The sequence below is a fragment of the Serinus canaria genome, chromosome 12, assembly GCF_022539315.1.
Source record: "Serinus canaria isolate serCan28SL12 chromosome 12, serCan2020, whole genome shotgun sequence".
Classification (NCBI taxonomy): Eukaryota; Metazoa; Chordata; class Aves; order Passeriformes; family Fringillidae; genus Serinus; species Serinus canaria.
The window spans coordinates 106,815-132,566 of NC_066326.1; the positions used below are offsets into that span (position 1 = coordinate 106,815).

General features: G+C 40.1%; 2 protein-coding genes and 1 long non-coding RNA gene across 10 annotated transcripts in view; 2 read left to right on the top strand and 1 right to left on the bottom strand.

The window, feature by feature from the left end:
• FGD5 (FYVE, RhoGEF and PH domain containing 5) overlaps positions 1 to 10,063 on the top strand; it is a 75,754-nt gene extending 65,691 nt beyond the window's left edge. Inside the window, exons 16-21 of the mRNA XM_018924469.3 lie at positions 375 to 512; positions 1,562 to 1,664; positions 3,658 to 3,788; positions 5,500 to 5,628; positions 7,280 to 7,428; positions 7,940 to 10,063. Of these exons, the coding sequence (XP_018780014.3) occupies positions 375 to 512; positions 1,562 to 1,664; positions 3,658 to 3,788; positions 5,500 to 5,628; positions 7,280 to 7,428; positions 7,940 to 7,976 (687 nt within the window). The 3' untranslated portion in view covers positions 7,977 to 10,063. The remainder of the gene's footprint in view (positions 1 to 374; positions 513 to 1,561; positions 1,665 to 3,657; positions 3,789 to 5,499; positions 5,629 to 7,279; positions 7,429 to 7,939) is intronic.
• A 3,570-nt stretch (positions 10,064 to 13,633) lies between these two features.
• The window catches only part of NR2C2 (nuclear receptor subfamily 2 group C member 2), a 39,004-nt gene continuing 26,885 nt past the window's right edge, over positions 13,634 to 25,752 (top strand). For 2 of the 7 annotated variants that reach the window (XM_018924462.3, XM_009099365.4), the window contains exons 1-2: positions 15,067 to 15,182; positions 17,955 to 18,038. In XM_018924462.3, coding sequence (XP_018780007.1) covers positions 17,979 to 18,038 — 60 coding nt within the window. In that variant the 5' untranslated portion in view covers positions 15,067 to 15,182; positions 17,955 to 17,978. Of the gene's footprint in view, positions 14,849 to 15,066; positions 15,183 to 17,954; positions 18,039 to 19,291; positions 19,392 to 25,752 lie in introns of those variants that run through there. The other 5 variants (XM_050979488.1, XM_050979487.1, XM_050979486.1 and 2 more) reach the window with 5 other exon arrangements.
• The window catches only part of LOC108963539 (uncharacterized), a 33,512-nt gene continuing 27,162 nt past the window's right edge, over positions 19,403 to 25,752 (bottom strand). Inside the window, exons 5-6 of one of the 2 annotated variants that reach the window (XR_007778699.1) lie at positions 25,606 to 25,690; positions 19,403 to 23,981 (exon numbers count right to left, since the gene is read on the bottom strand). This is a non-coding gene — a long non-coding RNA (uncharacterized LOC108963539). Of the gene's footprint in view, positions 25,691 to 25,752 lie in introns of both variants that reach the window. The other variant, XR_001992239.3, reaches the window with a different exon arrangement.

Genomic DNA, 25,752 nt, shown 5'->3' on the forward strand with positions numbered 1-25,752 from the left:
AATTGAAGGTTGTAGAGTTTTTTTTTTGGATGTTATTTCAAAAGCTGCTTACAAAAAAGATGCTTTTAGGTCATCTTCCTACCTGCAATTTTCATATGCAATTAGTCAGACACTTTTCTGATGTGGAAGAGTGTAAGGGCCTTACCAAAAATAGATTTACGTGGATTTTTACTTTTTGTGACTGGCTTTAACAGCAGTGTGTGCTAATCTTTCAATGCTGAAGCAGCTGTATACCCTTTATAGAAGTGCATTAAGAATGAGAAAATGTGGGGATCTTAGCAGGTGAAGGTAGACTGAAATGAGATGCAACAGGGCTGACTAAGTGGATTTAGGAAATGTGGATGCTTCCTCATTTATTCTTCTTTGATTTTAAGCTAAGGGAAAGGCTTGGAATACCCTTGGGTGAGAGGCCTCCTACACTGGTGCCCGTGTCCCATGTCATGATGTGCATGAACTGCGGCTGTGACTTTACCCTCACTTTGAGGCGACATCATTGCCATGCCTGCGGGAAGGTAAGAGCTGTACAAGCTTCTCAGGAGGGTTTTATTCACATGTCTAGGACACTGGCAGCTGTAACCTGAAAATTTGTAGCAACATTCGACTTCTCACAGAACCAGTGAGGGCTTTGCTAAATTAGCTAGTAAGGTTTCTAATTCTACTTAGGAATAACAGTAACCTTGCCTTAAGGTCAAATTACCTCCTAAAGGCTAACAGGATAATTGTTGTTGAGTACAGCCCTTTTATCTAACACACAGCTAGTTCTAGAGACAATGAAGAAAAGACTAAAAATACAGGCTCTGTTCTGGACCAGAGCAGTAGCACAACTACTCCATGTTCTGTCCCTGATAACAGCTGGCAAAATGATCTTCCATGGAAAGCGAAGAAAGTCAGCAGCAGAGCATGGTTTGATCAATGACTGAAGGGAAGGTTTCCTCTGTGCTCCAAAGAGCTGTTGCCTTTTGCCCTAAAGCTCAGGGGATCTATAAGCTTTCTTGGTTTTATCTCTTGACCTCTGACTAAAGAGATCTGCCTGTATACATAAACTTGCAGTCCTGTTTCAAACCACTGCTGTCTTTTAACCTGGTTTTAAATTTTATTTTAATAAAACCACCAGCAATTTTTAATAGGATAAAAAAGCATTTAACTTAATCTTTTTTCCTAATTCCACTGAGAAAATCAATCTGTACATACACAGGGTTTGGAGGAGCACACAAGCTTGTTTATGAAAACAATGTTACTAACAAAGCTACAAAAACAGAAGTCGTATTAAAGTGGTCTTTCTGTGATTCAGTGGCAGGAAGGTGTAAGCTCCTGGAGAGAAGGACACAGCAATGGCGTGCAACCAAATACAGTCACCAGTTCTGCTTGGCTTGCCACAGTGTAAAGCTACAGCAATCACATTTAAATCAGCAGGCATTTCCTGACTGCCCCAGATTCAGGAAAGAGTCATGTTTGGTCCACTATCCAACTTCCTCTCCCAGCCAGCTCAGGGGATTTGTTTTGTATGTGCATATCTATAAACTTACATTGTATTTATGTGCCTCTCCTCTTGCTGAAACAGATTGTATGTCGAAATTGTTCAAGAAACAAGTACCCTATGAAGTACCTCAAAGATCAAGCCGCCAAAGTCTGTGATAGCTGCTATGTGGAACTTAAGAAAAGAGGTAAGATTCCTTCATTCTTGACAAAACTGACAAATCTGTTTCCTGCCTGTATTATGGGGATGATTTAGGACCTGCCTTCTATATTGTGTTTTGTTAAATAGTACTCCTCATTTCAAGTTTGAGGCATGTGTACTGAGGTTCTGGGAGAGCCAGGCTCTATAGCAGCTAAAACTGTTTAGTGAGCCATAAAATCAAGTTTAGCAAACTGTTTTTTCAGAGTGGAACAGCAAAAACTTAGGTTAGCATGACAGAAGAAATTCTTTGCTCACAGGGTGATGAGGCATTGGCACAGGTTTCCTGGAGAAGGTGCAGCTGCCCTGTCCCTTGCAAGTGTTCCAGGCCAGATTGGATGGACCTTAGAGCCACCTGGTGTAGTGAAAGGCATCCCTGCCCATGACAGGGGATGGAATGAGATGAAGCTTAAGGTCTCTTCCAACTCAAACCATTCTGGGATTCTATGATTATAAGCCAGTTCTCTGAGACCTCCTCTGGCCTTTAGATAAACCAGAGTAATGATAAAAGCAATGTCCTACAAGGAGCAGCTGAGGACTGAGTTTGCCTCCTTTGAAGATAAGGAGTCTGAAGGTGACCTCATTGCTCTCTGCAGCTTCCTGAGGAGGGGACATAGAAACAGTGGTGCTGATCTCTTCTCCCTCTGCTCCAGTAACAAGACACATGAGAAAGGCTCAGCACTTCAGTAGGGAAGGTTCTGACTTGACATGAGGAAACCTTTATTTTACCAGAGGGTGGCCAAACATTGGAACAGGCTTTCTGGAGAGGTGGTCTATACCCCCTGCCTCTCAGTGTTTAAGAGACATTTAAATAATGCCCTTAATAACATGTTTTAATGTTTGGGCAACCCTTAATTGGTCAAACAATTGGATTAGATTGTTGTAGGTTCTTCCTAACTGAACTATTTTATTCATTATAGGTGAAAACTACTACTTGTCATTTCTAATTAATTATCCATTAAAATAAAACACGTCTTTGTGCTTCTTCACGTCCTCATCCATGCTGTAGCTTTTACAAAAAGAAATACCAAGGCTAAGTGCGAAGTCCCTAAGAGCTGTTCTAGAAGGCGAGTTTATCTAGTTACAGATGAAAGTGTTAATTCAAAGCAGAAGAGCTACTGTCTATCTAGAAGTTTGTTTTATTATCCTACTAAGTCTCTTCTGATTTAAGTACACATCCAAATAAAAGACAAAAGGGGGACAGGGGTTACTGGTATATGAACAGAGAGTGAACAGGAAATAATTTACTTGCACAACTACTCACGTAGGCAGCCTCTAAGAGCTTACTACATTGCCAGGAAAAAAAGGCATGGACAGATGAAGTTTCGTTTTTCCCTTCTGATTAAAGAAATTCACACTGGCCAAGAAAACACATAAACAGATGCTTTCACAACAGCCAAAAAAGCATCTCCGAGCCATTGTGTGTCCAGAAACAGTTACTCAGATTTGTGCTAAACTAATGCTGTGCTTTACTAAGAGCTTTCAAATAATGTGTTGCCAGAAGTGAAATCATGAAGATATGAACTCAGACACATGGACCTAATGGAAATTTTCAGATACAGAATACCTGTCTCCCATGTACAATTCAAAGAGAACGAATGGTTCATACAGAAAGAATGTTGGCATTCGTGAATCTATCCCGGAAAGGTGTTACAGAACATAAACGAGAAAGATGTCAAAGCCATTTGCTTAATGCTCATTTTAAATAAGAAGAAAACAAGCTGTGCTTTGTGCTTTGTCAGCTTTCTTGCAGGCTTTTTCAAGAAACTTTAGGTTAGTACCATTAACTGAGGGTGCCATGGAACCCACTCATCAGACTTAAAAAGGTGATTTGAAAGAAAGACTAAAATAAAAACTGTGTAGAGAGGAGGCATTACATGTTCCTTAGTTATTTATATTAGTGTGTCGTGTCTCTACCCTAGAGACATGATACCAACTTATCCATTTCCCCCTTCCCTTTCTGAATTTTCTTATTCTTGCAGAGCGGCCACTAAGTGTGAGCTTCCCTCCAGCTTCATCCAGGTGTTCAAGCAGTGCCTTCTCCTCTGTTTTCCACAATATTCATTATTCATCTTTTAAGAAACAGAAGAAAATCCCTTCAGCTCTCATGGAGGTAGGAACCAAGCTGCCTGAGAAAGGCAAGGAACTATAGGAAACTGTGTGCTCATATTTCAGCAGCTACGATTTTAAATTATACTGTGTGCAGTGGGCTCAGCACATGCCTTGGTTTACTTTCATCATGCAATTTCTTTTTTTTTATTTACTTTTCACAGTAGTGTTCACAAAAATACTCTGAGCTCTAAAGATACCACAGAAGTGTCTTGAGCCCACTGAATGGGAGAGTATGGTAGTTTAAGTTGCTCATCAGCCTACGAAGCCTAAAACACTTTCAAGGTACTAGACAGAACAAGAGGGCAGATTAACAAAGCACGATATACTGTTCATCAGTTAACTTTCTTAAGAAGACCCTTACTTCTGAAATCTTACTTTGATTTGATTAAAGTGTTATTTTATTTCTCTATTTCAAGAGAAATAAAATAACACTTCCTTAGGAAATAGACTTAGTGAGTAGTCCTTGGCAGTCAATTCAAGAGCATACATGTTTCACCAGGCACTTTCCCTCCAGCTCAAACAAAACTATTTCAAATCAAATGGGTAAAATCTTGACTTCACCGATGTAAACAAAATTCCCACCAATTTCAATGGGGACATGATTTCTCCAATTGTGTTAGCTTTCTTTCCAGGAACAAGGTGCCAATCACGTTGATGATTGATTCTAGGCAGCTAAACTGCGCACTGAACTTGAGTACAGTAAGGTACTCCCATTTCTGTGGGCATTTATCATTGTATTAAAGAGACTAGGGTGCAAACATCTTGCTGAACTCATTGTGCAGTCGAGACACTGGAATTTCTTGAGGTTTGTTCATGAAACTATGCCAAAGATACAAGCATGTAATCCAAACACACAAATTGAGTACTAAAAGAACTAGCAGGCAGAATTTCAACCCCGTGAGCTAAAAAGCATCACCTTTCTATGCACAGGGAAGCAGCACATCTTTATTAACATGAACTATCTCACAATAGCATTACTCCATGTCCTGGAATTTTTCTGTTCTGCTGCAAAACACTGCTATATTAATTCTCAGTCATCTCTTGTATCAGTGTTACGAAAGCTGCTTTTGAGTCTCTGCCCTTTGTTTCCAAATCCAATACTACAACAGTTTACTGCTGTAACTAATGATGTACACTGCATTCTATGTGTGCATGTGGATAGTTCCTTCTACTCAAAACCTGGATTTTTTAAGAACATTAAGCCCTTAGAGCTCAAAATATTTCTCTAAGAGAAGCAAGTCTTCTTAGAAATATTATTTCAAAAATGAAACCAAGTCATTACCAAAGTGATTAACATAAATTATTTATTAACTATAAAAACACAGCAAGGCCCTATATACACACCTATGTCTTAAAAGTGTTCAGCAACAAGACTGTAATTCACTTCTGGAAGCATGTACTTTTAAAATATGAAAAACACCCAAAACCCACCAGATGTGGGAAAAGTGACAAGTTTGGCTTTTCAGAACACAACTGTAATCTTACTGACCTCAATAATAACTCAACCGCATATTTTCCATTAGAGTAACTGAGAATTAAGTTTAACTATAAATATTCAAACAGTTAAAAAAGAACCATAATACCATGCTTATATTTTTTTCTGTATCAATACTTTTAAGGTTTCACTTAGTGGTTGGTGTGATGCAAACATGCATAATCAAGAGGGGAAAAGATTTAACTGTTACAAATCCTGATTTCCTACCATGCTCCAGGTGGCAGCCTCAGGAGAGGGAGCTACCATCAGTGGTTACCTCAGCAGATGTAAGGGAGGCAAAAGACACTGGAAGAAACGCTGGTTTGTTATCAAAGGCAAAGTCCTCTACACCTACATAGCAAACGAGGTACTGTGCAATCTGTCTTGAAATAGTTTTCTGAGACTCCTTCTTTATTTCCTACAGGCAGAAGACCAGTAAATGGGAAAGGTATAAATGGTATTTCTTCCAACTAGCTGCTTCTGAGACCTGGTCCTAACAGACTGACTTGGCCACAGTCCTAGCTGGACTTGTCACATGCTGCCCTTCATTATTTGATTTCTTATTATTCATACTATTATAAATTGTCAACCACTGGAAACCTTAACATACATAATTATACCTAAAGACTTCAAGATCCTTCGGTGTTCTCTGGTGCACTTAGTAACTGTCACATATTTTTTGTAGAGAGAGAGTACTATGATCCATTTTGGGTAGGGAGGAAAATCTTGTTGTTTGGCAAATATAAATAAGACATGCTTCTCCAACTAGCACTAACAGGGAAAGACAGGAGGCAGAAGTGAGAACAATGCCTTCTGTGTTGGCCTGCAAGCTATTCCTTACAGTCAAGGAGGCTGGGTATCAGCTAGATAATTTTTATGTATTTTATCCCTTTTCTTATTATATATTAGCTGCAATACTGATAAACTTGAAGTGTGATATAAAGTTTGGTTATAATTGATAGATTTCATAAGCAGAACCATAAAAATTCATTTTGCTCAAATAAAGGATATAGAATGCAAAAACCTGTCAAAGCAATGCTTGGTATTTTAAGCCTTTAGAATACTTTGCAAACATCAGATGTTTAAACTTCATCACCATCACCCCTGTGATGGTTACATGAAGCAATGTTATTCCCTTTAAACAGATGAGGAGATTGAGTCACAAAATGATTCATGGCGAAAGCCAGCAGTTCAGACCATTAGCATCAAATTCTGTATCCAACACAATTGCCTTTTCTCTTTTAACCTTAAAAGCGATTTTTTCTGGTTCAGCAATAGGAAAAAAGCAACAATTGGTTACTTTACATACCTAGGCTGCAATTTACTTTCTGAAAGCAGAGGCAAAGGCAATATACGCATATAATCTACCTAAATATAGTGACCAAAACTGCAGCTATAAGTAACAGCTAAACTGCAATTTCATTAGGGCTCGTTTTTTTTTTTTTTACTCATACAAAGCTATGTCTGCCAAGCAAAATTCATGGAAGTGTCTTCAGAGTAAATTAACGATTAATTGCATTACTAACTAGGAAATTTCCAAGCAGCCTTTTGGAAAGCACGTGAGCAGCTTGAGAAAGAACGGATTTCTAAATGACAAGGTACCAAAAGAACCACTACTTGCAGCCAGCAAATAAAAATGATTGAAAGAAACATAACTGGAAGTGAGTCTCAGGCTTTCAGAACTGCTGCTGTACTCTTAGTAATCTCAATTTTGCCTCCTGGACCATAATGTCAAAGGCAGCCATCAAAGGAATGGCTAATTTGACCTTCAGGGCCATGTGGATGATCATGAAGAACTGGACTTTGAGAGCTGGTGTTCAAGACACAGACTGGATTAAACACGTGCAGTATAGAGGCACTGCTCCTGTTTGGGTTAAAAGCCATGCCTCCAGCAGAACATCCACACTACTGCTTTTGCAGAACTGTCACAGAGGGGTTGTATCATTTGCTTTTCAGAAAGAGCCCTCAAACTGTTACAAGCTTTCTCTTTACATTTTGGTTCACTTCTTCACTTCCAGGACAAAGTTGCTACAGAAAGTTTGCCTTTGTTGGGTTTCACCATTGCCCCAGAAAAGGAGGAAGGAAGCATGGATACAGTTTTTCATCTCTACCACAAGCAGACGCTCTTTTATAGCTTCCGAGCAGAGGATAACAATTCAGCACACAGGTATGGGGATAGACTTCCACATTAGCCAGTGAGCTTATGTGGGTATTTTCCCCTCCTTCACTTCAGAATGCCTTTGTAACAGATGAAACAAACAGCTTTCAGAATTTTGATTAAGCCGGATTGCATGTGACTGGCCTAATTGACATTAAAAACCTACCTGGTGCTTTTCAGTTCCTTCAGGAAGAAGAATTTGCTCCCTTCTGGAGGTAAAGAAGGGACTGAGCCTCAAGAGTCATAGCTAGAAGTCTGTCAAAAGTGATTACTGTAGAAAAACTTCCAGTTTATATGTTAAATTTACCTATTTCTTAGTTTTGAGATTTTACAATAAGTGACTGGTCAAGACTGTACTAGAAAGCAAGAGTCCCAGTACTCAGCTCCGAGCTTTAACCACAGAACTATTGTTCCTCATTAGAGCTGGGATGGAAAATACAGTCTCTTCTTCATGCTTTATGTTCTTAAAATGCAAACAAAAATTTTGTATGTACCTTTTTTTTTTTCCTCTACTTTTTAGGTGGATTGAAGCCATGGAAGAAGCATCCATATTATAGCAGCTTTCACAAAATGAACTTGGAATAAATTCTCAGATTTCTATACATTTCCAGCAACCCTCTTCTGACTTACAAAACTGAACAGTGTATTTCAGGCCTACTGGCCACACACACTGGATCTGAACTGTTTCCAGCTTGCTCTTTTTCTTCCTCCTTCTCACATACACATTGTTGCAAATGAAAATATCAAGATCAGAGATTATTTATGGTGATCAAGTTCAGCCTGTACTATAAGCTTCTCTTCTGATCCCACAGTAAACTAAGTCTAACATCAAGACCAGAAAATACATGGAAATATTGACTACAGTAAGTAACAGACTCAGTTTTACTTATTCCAGAGCACTATTGTATTTCATTGGGTTGGTTTTGATGTCTACTGTGACATGAGAAACAATGCAGTAAACAACAAATGATCATTTAAAGCACTTTATCATTTTCTATTGAACTACAGCTTCATTTTCTTAGTATTTCTAAGGAGTTCTGTACCTGATTTATTACTTGTCCATTAACAGGCACCAGCATGAAAATATGCCCTACATATGCTCAATTGCTTCCCCATAAAATGAAGGAAAAACACAATTTACCTGGTCTACGAACATTTCACTGACTATGAACCAACATAGCTACTATCAATTTATAATTTCACACAAATCACCATGTAATTTATGTTAAAGGTTTGGTTTCATATCACTGCAGTACTTTGAAATGCACTCCAGTAACTCTACGGAGACAGATGCTGAATTATATCTCTCTAAATACTTCAGACTCAAACCCAAAGGTTATTTTTAATTTATTATTGAACTATGGACAGTTTTTATTTAACACATCTACCTAGTAGTGTTAAGATTTTTATCATCTATTTAAATACTGTATCTTTATTTTCAAAATTTCTGTTGTTTCTGCTGTTCTTGTTACAAAAAAGTCTTCAAAAATTGATCCACATAACCAGCACAGCATTTGACATATACTGGGTGGACTAAAATGCTCTTGTCTGAACCTGCTCTGCTGGAGTCATTTGAAACTCCTGGGGCCACACCTGTCCTACGTCAGACTGCTGAGGTGTTTTACACCAGCTGAGGATATATATCTCTGGAGTTTGGGGGGTGGGGCTTTAGGTTTGTTTTTTTTTTTGTTGTGTGGGGTTCTTTTTGTTGCTTTGGTTTGGTGTAGGGGTTTTTTTTGTTTTGTTTTGTTGTTGTCGTGGTTTTGATTATTGTTTTTGTGGTGGGGTTTTTTAGTGTTTTGGGTGGGAGTTTTTATAAAGAAGATTAAGAAGTGATGTTCTAATCATTGCAATACAGTGGTTTTGTCCTCAGTCATAATATTTAACTGAGGAACAGAATGACATCTATGATTAAAATATATCTTTGTATAAAAATAACATGCTCAAGAATTTACTTACATTAAATTATATTGGTGGGAATTTTTATTACTTTTATTTTTCCCCTTTCTTCAAGGAATTTAATGGACATCTGAATTTTTAACCCTAACAAATTTTTTAGAATTTTCCATATTTTTAAGGGTCTATCATATATATCCAAATGGTAAGGTAGATCAGTTTTTCACCAGGATAAACAAGCTTTAAGAAACAAATACACATCTACCACTAAATAAAAAGGTCATTTTGGTTTTTTTTTTTTTTTAATACACCTGACTCTGACCATTTCATTAAGCATATATTATCATGTGCAAATAGAAACCAAGAACAAGAAAAATAAAACTTTTGTACTCTTTAGCTAATGGATGAACAGCAAGGTTAACTTTGTTTCATGTAAGAGCCATGGTTTTGCTACCAATGCACTATAAATGTTTATCCCCCCTTGAAAACATTTTGCACTGACAAGAAAAATATGACAACATTGAATACAGAGCAAGATCTCTAACCATTTTCTGAAACAAAACAAAACTCACTACAAATGACAATATGGTGAAGATTTAGGTGCTGATGTGTAGTGACTGTTGTATGAAGCTTTCAGTTAGAAGCAGGAAACGAACATGAAAATATTTTGTTGTAAAAAATAAGATACAGTGCTATTATACATTGGTTTAAGTAATGTAGAGAAATAAAAGAGCATAACATAACTGCAGTTCTACAGGCTTTTCCTTTACACCATTATTACCTTCTTTAATTCCAGCTTTGCAGTTCCAGTTACTGTTAACAGTTAACTTGCCTATTAAACAGTTCTCTGACAAATAAGAAAAAGCATCAAACCAGAAGATGGTACTGGAGGCCTTCCGGTAGAAACAGGATTTAGACCTAATTGGTATGATGACATGTTTCAATCACACTGATTTACCTTCTGTAAAGCCCACCTACTTTACTTCACCTTGACTTCAGTTACAGATACAAATGGTCTCAATGCGGCATAAAGAGGAAAAAAAAAAAAAAAAAGAAAAGAAAATGTCCTCACAATTTCAGTCCTACTGTTAACTGAAGTTGAGCAAAGCTAAGTGCCAGAGACAGAAATTTTAATTTCAGAGCTAACCCAGTAATCATCTTTTAGAAAATGCTAACACGCTAAAATAAGGGTGTATACTCAGTTTACTACCTGACATTTACTTACACAGTTTTCTCTTACTAATTTATAGCTAGTATTACTCCTTCAAAACAAAAATTTTGTTCCATGTCTTCACAAATATGATAAAAAATTTAGTACTAAGTCACAATGTACGAGCTGCTCAGCCAACACCTGGGATCAAGCTTCTCCCATTTGTTGTTTCAGAGTTCCTCTGTTTATTAATTGATTTATTAAAAACCATTAAGGTTATTAGTCATTATCTGCAAATAACATTTATACCTAATTTATCGTAAATGCTTAGTTAAAAATCTGGTTTTTTAAACAGTTATTACATTTTTCTTCAAATCAAAGTACAAGTCATTTGGAGATGGAGAATACCAACATGGCAAGATCCTATACCACTTACACAAGCACTGCTGGTCAAGACCTTGAACTGCTACCCTTCCTGAGCTGGTTCTCTACTGCTTTTATCACACAGCTATGACTACTAACCAGGCTTTCCTATTTGCATGCTGCTTTGCTACAAAAGCAGTAAAAACTATGTTGCCTGTAACAACATGAAGTGAATATCACTGCTTTTGAAGGTGAAAGAAGACAATATTCAGTAAGGGGAAAAAGTATTCCTTTAAATACTAAGGGAAAAAACACTAGTCTAATTCCACGAGTAACTTAGGAACATAACATACAAATTTCTGTGTATTAAAAGCTGTGTGATTCTTCAGCCTGGGTAACACTTTTCATCAAATTTTGACAAGAAAGTTTCTAGACTCCAGGGAATTGTGGAATGAGGTCAAAGGTAGAACTTGATGATCATGGAAGTCTTTCCCAACCTTTATGATTTCATGTAGTGATTTTTTTCTGCAATCAACAAAACCTACAGTGGACAGCCAACTCACTTTTACTAAGAGACAAACACGGAGGGCAAACCTCCCACTTGAGGGAGGTGAACATGGAGAAATGAGGCAAACCTCCCACTTCCTTCTGCAGTGCCCAGCCATGTACAAACCCAAATCAAAGGCATACTTTAAAAATCATCTGCTAACACTTAAAAGAGAGATTTAAATTGAATGTGGTAATAACAAGACCAAACAGTTCTGTTAAAACCTTATCAGTCACTTGTAATTGTTGATTTCTTCTGTACTAAATATTGGTTCTGCTTTGACAATTTACCTTGAAATTGCCCAGAAAATTTTAAGCAACTGAAATGAGAACTTAATAAAACCCCAAACAACTGAGTTCTACAGTACCATCTATCCCAAACATTCAAAACACGTGAATAACCTCAAACCCTATTTATATTTTATACTACATGGCATGCACTGAGTTTTGATCCCTCTTAGTCCATTATGTACTTTTACTGCCACCTCCTTGGCCAGAGAGAGAGCTCTGGCCCCTTGCAGCCCACACATTCATTGCAGAGGTCCTCTCCTTCCACGCTTCGTTCCCTCCCGGCAAATCTTACCTCTGTTCCTCAGGGAATTTAGTCTGTTCTGGGCAGGAACTAATTTCTGCAGGGTCTCTTCCCTCCTCTTTTTGCATGGCAGCTTTGTAGCTGCCTCATTTTATCTTCTGAGGCAACTATCCTCAATGGGAGGAGCTAAAACGTCCTTGTTATTAGCAGGTGCGTTTGAAACTGACCACCACTAAAGTCCTGTTATCAGCAGGTGCGTTTGAAACTGACCACCACTAAAATCCTTTCTCAGCTAAGGCTGGGAACAGCTCACTCTTTCCGGGCAGGAACTGCGGCCCGAGGAGAGGCCTCCTCGGGCCAGCCCGTTCTGTCGTCGGGAGGGCAGCCCTGAGGAGGGCAGCCCTGGGGAGGGCAGCCCTGAGGAGACCAGCCCGTTGTCCCGTCAGGAGGGCAGCCCTGGGGAGAGCAGCCCGTTGTCCCGTCAGGAGGGCAGCCCTGAGGAGACCAGCCCGTTGTCCCGTCAGGAGGGCAGCCCTGGGGAGGGCAGCCCGTTGTCCCGTCAGGAGGGCAGCCCTGGGGAGAGCAGCCCGTTGTCCCGTCAGGAGGGCAGCCCTGGGGAGGGCAGCCCGTTGTCGTTGTCCCGTCAGGAGGGCAGCCGTCGGTGCAGCTCGCGCTCCCGGCAGGACCTGCGGGATGAGGACAGGAGCCCTCCGTGAGGAGCAGAAGGGCAAGCAGCAGCTGACGTGTGTCGGCTGGAATCCCCCATACCCCGAGGGCCGGATGGGAGAGGGAGTGAAACTACACTTGGCAGAAAGCGGTGGCTAGAGAAAGTGGTATGTTAATTTTTGGCTTTCTCACCACCCACATCCATTTTAACTGGCAGTTAGATACATTTCCCCCCAGTCTGCTTTGCCCACGACAGTAATGGGTTAAGTGGCCACTCTATTTTGACCTCTGAGCTTTTTCATGTCATTTTCTCACTATCCTCCTATAGAAGAGGAGGGGAAAGTGAGTGACTGGGTTATCATGTGGCTGCAATCCACAGTCAGCTCACCACTGTGTGGTAGATGGATATAATTATTTTCTTTGCTGCCAGTCTAGTTATTAACCTTGACTCGTATAGTGATCTCAGTGCTCTTTGATGTTTTTCACCTTTGGCATCTTCTATTAATTTCTCTTCAGTCATAGCTAAGACCAAAAAGCAGTTTTTACTAACACTCCTTTATACATCTGTGTATATAAATTTAGCAAATTTTAGCATTAGATCTAACACAATCTTGTTTATTAAATAAGGGCATACGCTGTAGTTCTACAGTCATAGAAATTGTTGCAAAAACCACAGTGAAATTTGTCACAATGTTAATGCAGCTTTCCTCAACCTTAGCAGGCGTGGTGGAGTTGGGCAGCCAGTATGATTGCTCTCCACCAGAGCTCAGAGTAAAACTGCTGTAAAGATTTCTCCTGGTGGCAGAAACAAGGAAGATGGAGGAGAAAAACCCTCCTGCCTTCTAAACCTTTTCTCAACTTGCCCCTCAGGAAACACTGAGGGGGGAAAGCAGCCATTCATATTTGGCTTTAGCATTTTCCATTTTTCCTTTCATTTGGTCACACTTTTATAGAATATTTTATGAAGGTAAAAGAAATATCTGCTTCTAAAGGTATGCACATGTCCATATTGTGAGAATTTGAAATTTCTTCATGTATTTAACATTACAGTAGTAAGCACCCAAGACATTTTTGACACATTTTCCTTTATTTGTGTATTGCAAACATATCTGCACATCACATGCTTTACTAATTCCTGGTCTGTGAAAGTAAAGCTGTAACTTGTAGGTCTAGTACGTTAATCATACCCTTACCCCAAGGAGCCAGTTCTAAGAAAAAACTACAAAAAACTTCCAAAGAAAAATAAATTAAAAAAAAAAAAATCAGCATACATACTGCTGTTGACTATTCACCTCTTGTTTCTGTGATTGCCGCATTTAACTGCTATCTCTTCCATGTGCTTTCTTTCAGGTGTTATCTTATTCATCTAACTGCTCCTTAAATTAGCTTCTGTAAAAATTGTTAGACTCAAGGGAAACCTACTAGAACCATCAAGAACATTTTGATACAAGTAGGGTAAGAGATAGCTAGTTATGACAGGGGCATGATAGCCCCTGTCGTAACTATCTGATAGCCTATAAGAAGACAAGCATTGAAAAGCAGTAAACTCTTAAACCATCTCAGATACACCCAAACTTGTTTCATGCTTATCATTGTGCGTTTGAAGGCACAACATACCTCACTTACAGCCAGCTGTGCCATAAGAGCCCTAATCAATAACATTGAATTTACACAATTAAATAAAAACTCGACGGTCTGGCAGTTGCGCTTGTGAGAGCTTGCTCAATTGCAAGGCCACCTTTGCATCGTCAGCGAGAACCAAGATACACCTGGAACATCAATTCCATCAGCGCACTGGACAGCCACCGCCAACCCGCTACCTCGGGCTTCCGGCTCCTGAGGAGCCTCCCGAGCGAAAGGGACAAAGGCGGTGAACGTACCTTCCCCTCGCTGCCCCGGAGGCCAGGTTCCTGCCGGCCCGGCCGGAGCGGTGCAGGGCTCGGCAGGCCCGGGAGGCCCAGGTAGCCCGGTAGCCCCTCCCCGCCGCCGGCCCCGCCCCGCGGGGGATGGAGGGGCCGCGGCCGGGCTGGCGCTGGAAGAGGAAGCGGGGACGCGCTACCGGGCGGCGGCCGTGGGGTCACGAACTCTGACCTGTCACAGGGCACGGCAAACACAACAAAACACGCCCGACCCCAACACAGTCCCGGCCCCCTCCCCTCCGCGGGCCCCACAGCCCCTTGCAGCCCCCGCGGGGGGAGGGAGGGCCGCTGCTGGGCACCGGCCTGCCCGGGCCCGGTCGGGTCACCGCCACTGCACCTTTGGCGCCCATTCCTGAGGTAAAAAACATTTTTTAAAATTGAAGCGGCCTGCTGGGTTTGTCTCGTGGGGGCCAGGACGAGGGAGGGGGCGCGGGGAGGCGGCAGAGGGCCCTACTCTGGACACCCCCGCGAGGGGAGGGGTGGGGTGACGGTGGGTTTAGGGGAGGGGGATTGACGGCTCCGGTATTTGTCTGGTAAGCGAGCACCGGCCGTGGTCTGGCCTGGTCTACAGCTCCTGGAGAGAGAGGAAACGACCATTGTGGCGTGCTGGGTCGATCGGCGGGGCAGTCCCGTGTGCCGGAGCCGCTGGTTGCAGTGTGGGCCGGCTGAGGTCGGAGCTGGTCCGGTCGCGGTGAGCAAACTCTTCTGTCCAAGGGGTGGAGGGCGATGGTCGCGGCGGTGACAAGCGCGGGATACACAGAGAGTCAGAAGATGGAGTCTGAGCGGGCGGAGGCGGCGGCTTGAACCCGACCCTTTTACCTTTGCCACCGGGAGGGCGGAGGGGAGGGGGCGGCGGGTACTTTGCATACGGGGCTGAAACCGCCGCCATCTTACCGGCCACTTCCTCACTGCCATGCCTGGGCCTCCTCTAGGCGGACACAAGGCTGTACCGGAGGGGAGGGGAAGGGGCCTAATGGCGGCGGCAGCAGCCCCGCCTGGGCTCTGGCGGGCGGCCAGCGCCGCCATCTTGTGCTCAGTGAATCCCCGGGGGGCTTTCCCTCTGCTCGAGGGGCGGTACCGCCACTATTACAAGCAGGTGGCTCGGCCAATGGGCGATCTGCGGGGGATCGCTGCGCCTGTCGTGAGGTCATTGGTCGGGCCGGGGGCGTGGCTCGGCGGCGCGCAGCGGTGAGCTGCCGAAGGCCCTTCAGCAGCGGACGGGGCGTGGCGCAGCCAATGAGGGCGGGCGGCGGGCGTGGCGCAGCCAATGAGGGCGGGCGGCGCGCGCGGCACAGCCAATGGGCGGGCGGCGCTGCTCGCGGCGTTCCGCTCGGTCGGCCGTGTCCGGTTGTGGGCCGGGCTCCTGCCGCCGGGACCATGTACCGGAGAATGCCGGCAGGGCCGGACCCGCTCCTCGCCTGTCCCGCCAATGGCAGCCTGCTGGAAGCCGCTCGGTGTAGCCGAGTCGAGCTCACAGCGTAAAGAACCTCGTTTCATTAAGACAAAGGCCGAATTCAAACAATAAATTTGCCATGTTTTGTCAGTGGGGGCATACCCTTAGAGCCTCTCAGGTGGAATTTATGATTTGCTTCTGAGGTTTCACTGCAGCTTAGGGAAAGATTAGTGATTCTACACTGAGTTTTGGACAGCGTATACTGAGCTGGCTGCCACCCTGTTAAGCTGAAAATAATTTCCTGGTGCTCCAGGTGCCTCTTCCTAGTTTTTAAATTTCACCTCTTGTGTTGATTTGGGAGGTTTTGTTGTGGTTGCCTTACCAACTGTTGCTCGGGGCTTTTGCTAGGAAGCTGATTTTGCCTTCTGGGAGTTGACACCATTAAGAAGCTTGGCGTGGCTGTGTATGGTTCTGTGCTTCAGCTGGATTTGATCAGATAGCCTCAGCTTAAGGTTCTTTTGTGAAGGTCGAAAGTAAAGGTGAAAGCACCACCAACAGCAAATCTGTCAGACTCATTCTACAGCAAACACTTGTGTTTTGTGTCTCTGAAAGCTACTGTTATGAACAAAGTATCTCTATCTGAAGGGCTTCTGTTTTCATAAAGCGCTGAGAAAATAGCATATTATAAGCATATGATTATGCTTCTTGTGCTTCTTGCTGGACGTAAAAAAAAAAATAAGAGGAAACACTGAATAGGAACCATTGAACAACTGAGAAACCATCCATAAGCTGAGTTTGGTGGAAATGGTTCATAGTCTTAATCAAGTGCAATACTTCAATAAATTAATGACAAGCTGTAGGAGAATCTAGCATAAATATAATTTCCATGGGGAATGTCTCAAGTTTGATTTGCCGTTGTTACAAATAATCTATATATATATAGAAAATTACTTTCACATTTGTCACAATATAAGTGAATCAATTTAATTTAATGAAATTTGACATATTTAACTGTGTTAGCTTTGTAGATGTTACATTTGAATGGGTGCTAGAGACATGCATACATTTTTCTGTTACCTGTGCTGCTATTGGTTGCCGTATTTTAAAATTTTATATTAAATGACTGCTTTGCAATTTTAAGCAGAGGTTTCCAATGAAACATCAAACAAGCCAGCATTCAGGAATGCCTTTTTATTACCTATACCTGAATCAGAATCTGAAGTCTAGCCCTATAATTAGCAAGTCACAATTAAAAACTGAACACATTAATTGGAAATCTTAATTAAATTTACCTTGGAAGAAATACACCCCTAATAATGATAATTAAAAATACATTGCAAGTGTTTTTTTATTGTTTCTTTGTCTTTGATTTCCTTGTATTTTTTTCCTAAACCCTGAAGTTGAAGGTGGAGTTACTTGGAATAGGATGAAATGATTCTGCAGTATTTTCTTTTAATCGTGAAAATAGTATCACATTATAATAAAGAAATAGTTTAAATAATGGAAGATACATTTTAGCTGTAACTGTTTATTTCCCTTATTGTGTAAGATTACTCTTAAGAATATGGATGAACGTGACGGTTTGACAAAACGACTCAATAACATTTTATGCCAAGCAGCATTCTTAGCTTGCGCTTCCTGGTCCAACATGTGGTGTAGAAGCAGTTTAAGGGCAAGGCTTCTCCTGCCTGAGCTGAGGAAAGTGCCTTTGAGATCTATGAATTCTGCAAACGGCATTAGTACTTGACTTTGAAATTAGTCCTTTCTCATTTATGAAATTAACATATCTTCTTTACAGCTTAAATTGTGGACTGGAAAGAGTTTATTAGAGGCTTAATAAAGTAAAAGAATAACTGTACCTCAGCAGTTTGAACAGTATGCATGTCCCATATATGTTTATGCGTGCGTATGTATGTGTCCACACACATGTCAATGGCACCTTCTCTTACTTGCCAGATATTTCAAGCAGAATTGTAAATTTTCAAAAAGTCATATCAGAGCTTTCTTTAATACTAAGAAAAAACACAAACTTTTGTGCCTGATGGAAGTTGCTGGCATCTTTCCGAACAGGTTCTCTAATGGTCTTGTTTCACCATGGCAACCAGTATGGAGGTGCTGGCTCAGCAGGTAGTGGAGACTCAGCAGGTGGCTGAGGTGAGTGACAGATGATATCACAACAGTTGGTATATGAGATTTTGAAATTAAAAACTTATTAGGGAGTCCCTGCTGTTTACAATTAAGCATAAACAGAACAGAAGATCTTTAAAGAAAAGTGCTGCTTTACACTTGGGTACAAGCATGAAACCAGTCCAGCTGGGACACGTTTTGTTCACCCTACTTTGTTCTGGTGACCCCCATATTAACAGTGTAAGTTAAAAGTTCAACATGAGCTGTAGAGAAATTTGGCTGTATTATGAATTGTTTAAAAAATTAATACAACAAAATTTCTTGACATTTGATCATTAGATTGACCATTTGGGACATGGAAAGCTTCTGCACCTAATCTAGATCCACCACAGTGTTTGAAGTTACCTGTTTTACTTATGCGCTATACTGAATTTACAGCAAGGTGGTTAACTTAAATCAGCTTTTATATTTTGTGCCCACATTTAAAAGAAAAAAGCTCAAAACCTACTTAAAGTGATATAAAGTGATTAAGTGATGTCTTGATGCATATTCACTGAAGCTTGGATGCTCAACAGCTAAAGAGTTTAAATCAACTCATAAACACAAACTGCAAGTGTTCATGGCCATAGAAAATAATTTATCTCTCTCACTATGCAAACTTCAGTCAAAAAATAAGCTAGATCTTTTGTCTAATTAAAATTATTTGGTTTAGTATCCTTGAAGTTTACTGTGATTTTTCCTATGGTTATGTAATTAAGGGATTTAATAAATAATAAAGGGCAAGTGGGCTGAGAGACATCTGTCGATAAGGCCACTTTTCAGACATTAGTGTGGAGTTTTCTTTCACCTATTGAGCTAAGATTACACATGTATACTAAAAATATTTTTAGTTCAAGAAGAAGTCCTATAAAAGAAGAAAATATAAGTTTAATTCTGTTTTTAGAAGTTGATTTGAGATTCCCTACTTAGAAGTACATTTTTTAAAAAAGAAATTTCATTCTTTTTAACAAAATGGCCTAGTGAGTGTCTTGAAATTAACATCTTGGAATAGTTTCAAAAAACTTCCCAAGTTTCACAGTGAAAACCAACAAGAGATTTTTCACTCTAGTTTTCTGTACCAGGTATGAATTTGGCAAGCTGCATTTTTTTAAAAACACTTCCAAATATACTTGGAAAGAGACACCTGTAATGGAAAACTTTATACTATTTTGGTAGAGGTTGGGTGCTGTAATAACATCTAAAGCACATAAAATATGTGACGTTTGTAATTCCTCGTGCAGGAAATGCACCGTGGTAACATAGTGTGATGGTTGTATCTTGCCACTGGAGAGATCGCTCCATCTCAAGAGTGTATGAAGCTCTGTGATTTCTTCCTGGCCGGTGGGTAAATAGAGGGCTTCATCTCTTTATAGTATTCGGCTGCTGCTTAAATGATATGCCTGTCCACTGTGTAACACCATGAAAACTTCGTTCATGGAAAACCAGTTGTAAGCAGCATTATCTCATAAGGAATCCATTTATACTATGACCATGTTAATATTGAATAATTTCTTTATGAATGGCTGGCTGCCTGCTATTTGTGTCTTCTGTCAGATAGTTTTTAATACAGGGAAATACATAACTAGTTTTCTTTAAATATGCTAAAATTCTATATTTGTACTCACCATATCTTAGAGAAAATGTAGAATCAAACTTGGCACTGGCTTTAAAAAAAGAGACTTTTGGAATATCATATTTTTTATCAATGAAAAGAGCAGGGTTATTAATGATTCACGGAATTTCAGGCCATGAACTGTGAGAGACAAGTTGCAACCGGAACAACCTAATGCAAATATTAGTAGCTTTGCCTATATCACCATCACTTTTTAAACATAACTGCCACATATGTAGTGCATGGGTTTATTGAGAACTGTGATGCCAAGCACCAAACTAGACTGTCATGCAAGTAGGCTACATTGTTCCTCTTTCTTGAGCAATATTTAATCAGTTTTTTCATAAAATGGAGTGTTTCACAGAAGTTGCTTAGTGTGCTCCAGTGTTGCATGTATTTTTGTACTTATTCTATTAGTAGGACTTTTAAAAATTGTTCTTGTAATGATTTCAAATGATTTCACTGCTTTTGCTTCCTTGTGCTTTATACAGTGTCGCTTGTTTAATTTTTTTTTTCCAGTTGTGCATTTCTGAACAGACTGGATGAGAGTTCCATTTTTAGTGTTTGAAGTTGCCATTACTTACAGTTCATGAAACTGAAGAACAGAGAGCAGCTAGGGGATTTGGAGAGAATTTCAGCAGTTTCTCCTCATCCTGAGGAGCTTTTGAAAAGCAGGAAAAATACTTCAGCCTTAAAGCAAAAATAAGAAATGCTGCTTTTCTGAAGTATTTATTTAGTACTGTCACTGTACAATATGCAAGTGGCCTAGGTGCAGTCCCAGCACCAATTGAGATCTGACTTGACTACTGTCTAAGAAAAATGTGTTTGTTTTTAAAGGGGAGGTGCATTCCCTGTGTAGTATCTATGATTTTAATGCAAAATTTAAAAAATTTTAAACAGAGCGACTGGGGGCAGGGTGGGGGGGGAGGAAGGGGAGGGAAAGTGTGGTGGTGGAAATAAGGGCTATTTCATCTTTCCAACAGCAGCTCTGGTGTAACCAGGAATAATTTTTAGTAGTTGCTAAAACTGTCTTTGGCCAGCTCTCTGGCAGCCACAAACTATTCCCGGTGCATCCTATTTCCTGTCAGAGGCTTCAGGGAGAGAGTCACATGAGATGACTGTTGAGCCCTGTGCTTCCTGGATCTTGTTTATGACAGCTGCATTGATGGATAATTTTCAGTTGCTTTCAGTTCCCTCAGTGTCCTGATAGGAAACTATCAAAGTTTGGAGCCTTTTGGAAAGCATGTTTTCCTATGAAGCTCAAAAAAGACCGAATATCTCTGTCACATAAAATATTTTCTTGACCCTCTTCAGATATCTCTGACATGTTACATCATAAATAGTTCTGCAGTTCAGATTTTTGTCCAGATGAAGGCAATGGGCTGGAAAAGGAGAGTGGAAGCACTGTTGTTCTGATAGAACAAGTTTTTATTTTGTTTTAAGAATTTATGAAGTGTGATATAAGACCCTTTATATTTAAAATTTTATTGCTGTCATTGGCCACTTGCTCATTTCTGATGATTTTTCAAAATGGAGTTTTGATGCAAAGTCCTCTCTAAACAATTTTTTGTTCAAATACAGCTTTTCTCAAGTTCCTGTTAACATTAAAAGACCTAGACATACCATGAGCCTGAGAGGTATCTCCCAGAAAGTGCAAATGGGAGTAAGGAGATTGGTTTAGGCAGTTGGGCAGTATTTGAACTGAAGACTGTTGCCAGATGTGGCATAGCTGCTGATGTAATAGAAGTGTGGGGTGTTCCATAAGAGCTGGTCTGAGGTTTTCTTTAGCATACAGATGTGCCAATTGCAGTTTCTTCCATGATTGTTGCCTTTTTATGTGCTATACAAGATCTTGCACTGGCATCCTATTAGGGCAGTTAAACTAGAGTTCTTCTAGTGGCAAATTCGACTTTTATCTGCCATCCTACAAACGGCCACTTGGGAGTGGTCAGGAGAGCTAATTCCAAGGAGAATCACTGAAACTTTTTTTAGATGTGTCTTATACCTGTGAAAGAAATATATTTGTATATATATTTTTGGTAAAAGCTTATTATTAATTTAATAGCTAAAGCTACTCATTAGGAAAAATATCTATGGAAAAATAAGTCTTTCTGATTTTATTTGAGTTGCAGGTGTAAAACTTGGTACCATATTTTTCATTGAAATTCTTCAGTTGTTTTATGGGTGTAGTTAAAAATATTTGGTCTGTGATTGCTAAATTATGCTTTAGTTAATATAGGAAAGAGAATAGAAATTATTAAGTCTGAAATTGGTTTACACATAAAGTATTCAAGCAATATGATTACTTTGGCTTTTACTGGAGTGAGTATATAAAATGTTTTTTTGCTTAAGTTAGAAAAGATTAGAGGCTTTAAAAATTTCTCTCTATGTGGCCAATGGATTATTCCTTCAATTTATTTCTCAAATACTGCTTTTATAATCAGGAAGGGGGAAATAAGCTACAGAACGTATTGAAAATTTGGTTAGTCAGGACAAATATTTATTATATATGTACATATGCTCATACAAACACACATAGATGCATATGTACATGATGGGCAAATCAGTAAATTACTGTATAAACATGACTATATGCCTATGAAGAAGCCTTATTTATTTCTAATGACATAAAATAATGAAATGCTTGGAGAAACTTGACTTCAAACCACTGATTTTATATATGCCTATATATTTTATATAAATACACCCATCTACAAGAATTTTCATATGATTTCAACTAAAATTTAGAAACTGAAAAAAGTAGAAAAAATAAGGTAAATATACAATTATAGATATTTATGTTTAAAAAGAGAAAAACTATTAATAATTTAAATGCAAGAAACCAAATTTTATTTTGCCAGCCTTCAAAATGCACCTAATTGCCAAATACTTGTTTTTAGTTTAATGATGAAAAAGGTAGATGCATATGTATTTAAGTGTGTTTTTGGACTTCTTGATCTTTGTGCAGATTTTCTGTGTCACTTAAGGCAAATCATTATTAATTTCTATAAACTTCAGCATATGAAATTATTGCTAGTGGTACTTACTGGTTTGAGAGTCCAAGCAATTATATTCTAGATACAAATAATACTTTCTTCTACACTAGATCACAGTTAGTTGACCTAACATTTACAGAGTACTCCTGCTGTAAGTACACTCCCGTAGGTAATTGCATATGGATGCTATTTTTAGAGAGATGTACAATAGATGATTGTATTTTCTGTCAAGTAAAGTGCTTAATTTCAATAGTGAGCATATTTCTGTGCTATGGAATCCTTGAAATTAGAAGAAAATACTAATGCTACTTAGACAACTAAGTTATTCATTTGCTGCAGAAAATTTTCTTGTGGAAGTCCACTGGATTTTGTTCTTTATTGTTGTTAATAAGTTCATTGTTGTAAAACTTGTCAAGTACTTGGTCACTTTCTCAAAACTTCATGTACCATAACTTTAACAAATTTAACTTTTGAAAATCTTAAAAATATTTTTTGTTTTCATCCATTTGTCAGCTTTCACTGCAGCCTCATAAAAATCTTTTGTTGTGGAGTGAATTTTTAGAGCTAAAGATGCTCTACAGGAAATCTGATAGATTTTCCTTTCAATTTTGCTAATTTTAAATTATTTTTCCAAGTGAGATCACATGGCACTCACAAGACCGGGGAATCAGGCCCAGCTAGTGTAGGTTTAGGAAAGGCAGGTCCTGCCTGACCAACCTGATCTCGTTTTATGATGAGGTGACCCACCTCGTGGATGAAGTAAAGGCTGTGATTGTGCCTACCTGTATTTCAGCAAAGCCTTTGTTACTGTCTCCCAGCACGGTCCCAGGGAGGCTGCGGCCCATGACTTGGACAGGTGCGTCTTTGTGGGGTTAAGAACTGGCTGGGTGACTGGGGCCAGAGAGTGGTGGGGAGTGGTGCCACATCCACTCTTCAGTCACTAGTGGGGTTCCTTAGAGCTGTTTTGGGCCCAGTTCTCTTTAACATCTTTATGGATGACCTGCATGAGGGGATTGAGGCCAAGGCCAACAATGTGAAGTTCAACAAGGCCATGGGTCCTGCTGTTGAGTCACCACAACCCCACACAGCACTCCAGGCTTTGGGCAGGGTGGCTGGAAAACCACTCAACAGGAAAGTACTTGCAGGTGCTGGTCGACAGTCGCTGAATGTGAGCTGGGTGTGCCCAGATCACACAAGAAGGCCAATGGCATCCCGCCTTGGATCAAGAACAGCATGGCCCGCAGGACCAGGGCAGTAGTGACTGTTGCTCAGTACTGGCCACTAGCGATGCCACACCTCAAATCTTGGGGTCAGTTCTGGGCCCTGCAGTGCAAGAAAGACATTGAGGGGCTGAAGTGTGTCCAGAAAAGAACAAAGGAGCTGGAAGAGAGTCTGGAGAGTCAGTCATTGAGAGCTAGCTGAGGGAGTTGGGTTTTTTAGGCCTGGAGAAAAGAAGGCTCAGGGGGGACCTTTTCAATCTCTTCAACTCCCTGACAGGAGGGTGTAATCAGGTGGGGAACAAAAAGAAATGGCTTCAAATTGTGCCACATGGGGTTCAAATTAGGCATCCTTTGCAAACCCAGAAAACGACATGGCTGTTCAGTTCCAAAATGTTTAAGGAATTTCCATGCAGGTGCCTTATGTCCATCTGTCTTGTCTGTCTTTCTCCTTGAACAATACAGAAGAATAGAGTATTCTATTTTTCCAGGCTGCCTGCATTACATTGTGGTGTAAGGTCTGAAGATACATCAATGAAAAGCTAAGGATTCTACAGCTGAACAACTGTAAAAGAGTTTTAAAAGACTTTCTTGCTCTAATTTAGTTCTTTTAAAGGGCACCTAGCTTTGTTAATAATTTGGCATGGAGGACAAGGTCATCAATTAAATGTGTCCTCTAAGAGTCTGGATTTTTGGGAGTCTCTTTTCTCACCTAGGTATCTTGTTTTCTGCAGCTGAAAACTTTGTATCATCCAATAATTAGAAGACACCTCTTATTTCTACATCTCTCCTGTCTGTTTTCCTCATTTAGCGTGCAACTTTTGTGACCTGTATTAAAGATAATTGGAGACTGTATGTTTAATTTAGATTACACTTTTACAGTATGTGGAACTACTTATGGTACAGGCAATAGTGGTGAAATGGTATGGTTTTATTAAGTCTTGTGTATTTTAATAACTCTGCTTCCCCAAAGAGACTGCAGTTCATGTTCCTTGCTATCTAAACTGGTTTTCCTTTATGTCATAAATTAACTTTACTGTATAATAAACAAAGATTTTTCAAAGCTAAAATTGAAACTGTCCTGTTGTCCAGCTGTAAAGATTTTGATATAATTCCAAGATTGTTTAGAAGAGGATTTGATAAAAACAACTTGTGACCATCCTAGTTTTGGACACTGATAGATACCAGGTTCACAGAATGGTTTGGGTTGAATGAGACCTTCAAGATTGTCTAGTCCAACTCCCTGCCTGGACACGTTCCACTGTCACAGGGGTCTCCAAGCCCTGTCCAGCCCAGCACTGGACACTCCCAGGGATCCAGGGGCAGCCACAGGGTGCTCTCTGGGCACCCTTTACCAGGGCCTCACCACCCTCCCAGGGAAGAAATTCTTCCCAATATCCAATCTAAATGTTATAATCCATGTTTAGTTCAACACTTAACATTTTTGCTCTGAAAATGGCTTTGCAAGGGATGTTTTTTGGGCTAAGTATTCAGAACTAAATTTGCATTATAGTTTGGTAGTTTAGAAACATATGGAATAGGATAAGAAACAATAGTATTCAGAAGCAGTGTGAGAGTTAATCTCTGTCATTAAAAGTACTTCGAAATTATTAAAAGGGGAACTACTTAACATTTTACTTACAGAAGAAAAAAATGAGACAAGTGTATAATCAAAAGTGGAAAAAAGTATTTGTGCATTTCAGTAAGCTAAAGAATCATACAGTACTTACCCAGTGATTCATTTTAGCGGAGTGGTGGTGGTAGTTGTGGTTTGGTTTTGTCAGATTCACTCCATTTCCAGAAAAAGAAAATATTCTGATAATTCATTGAAAACCAATCTGAGTTGGTTAAATGACTGCAATCTTTCCAGTAAATTT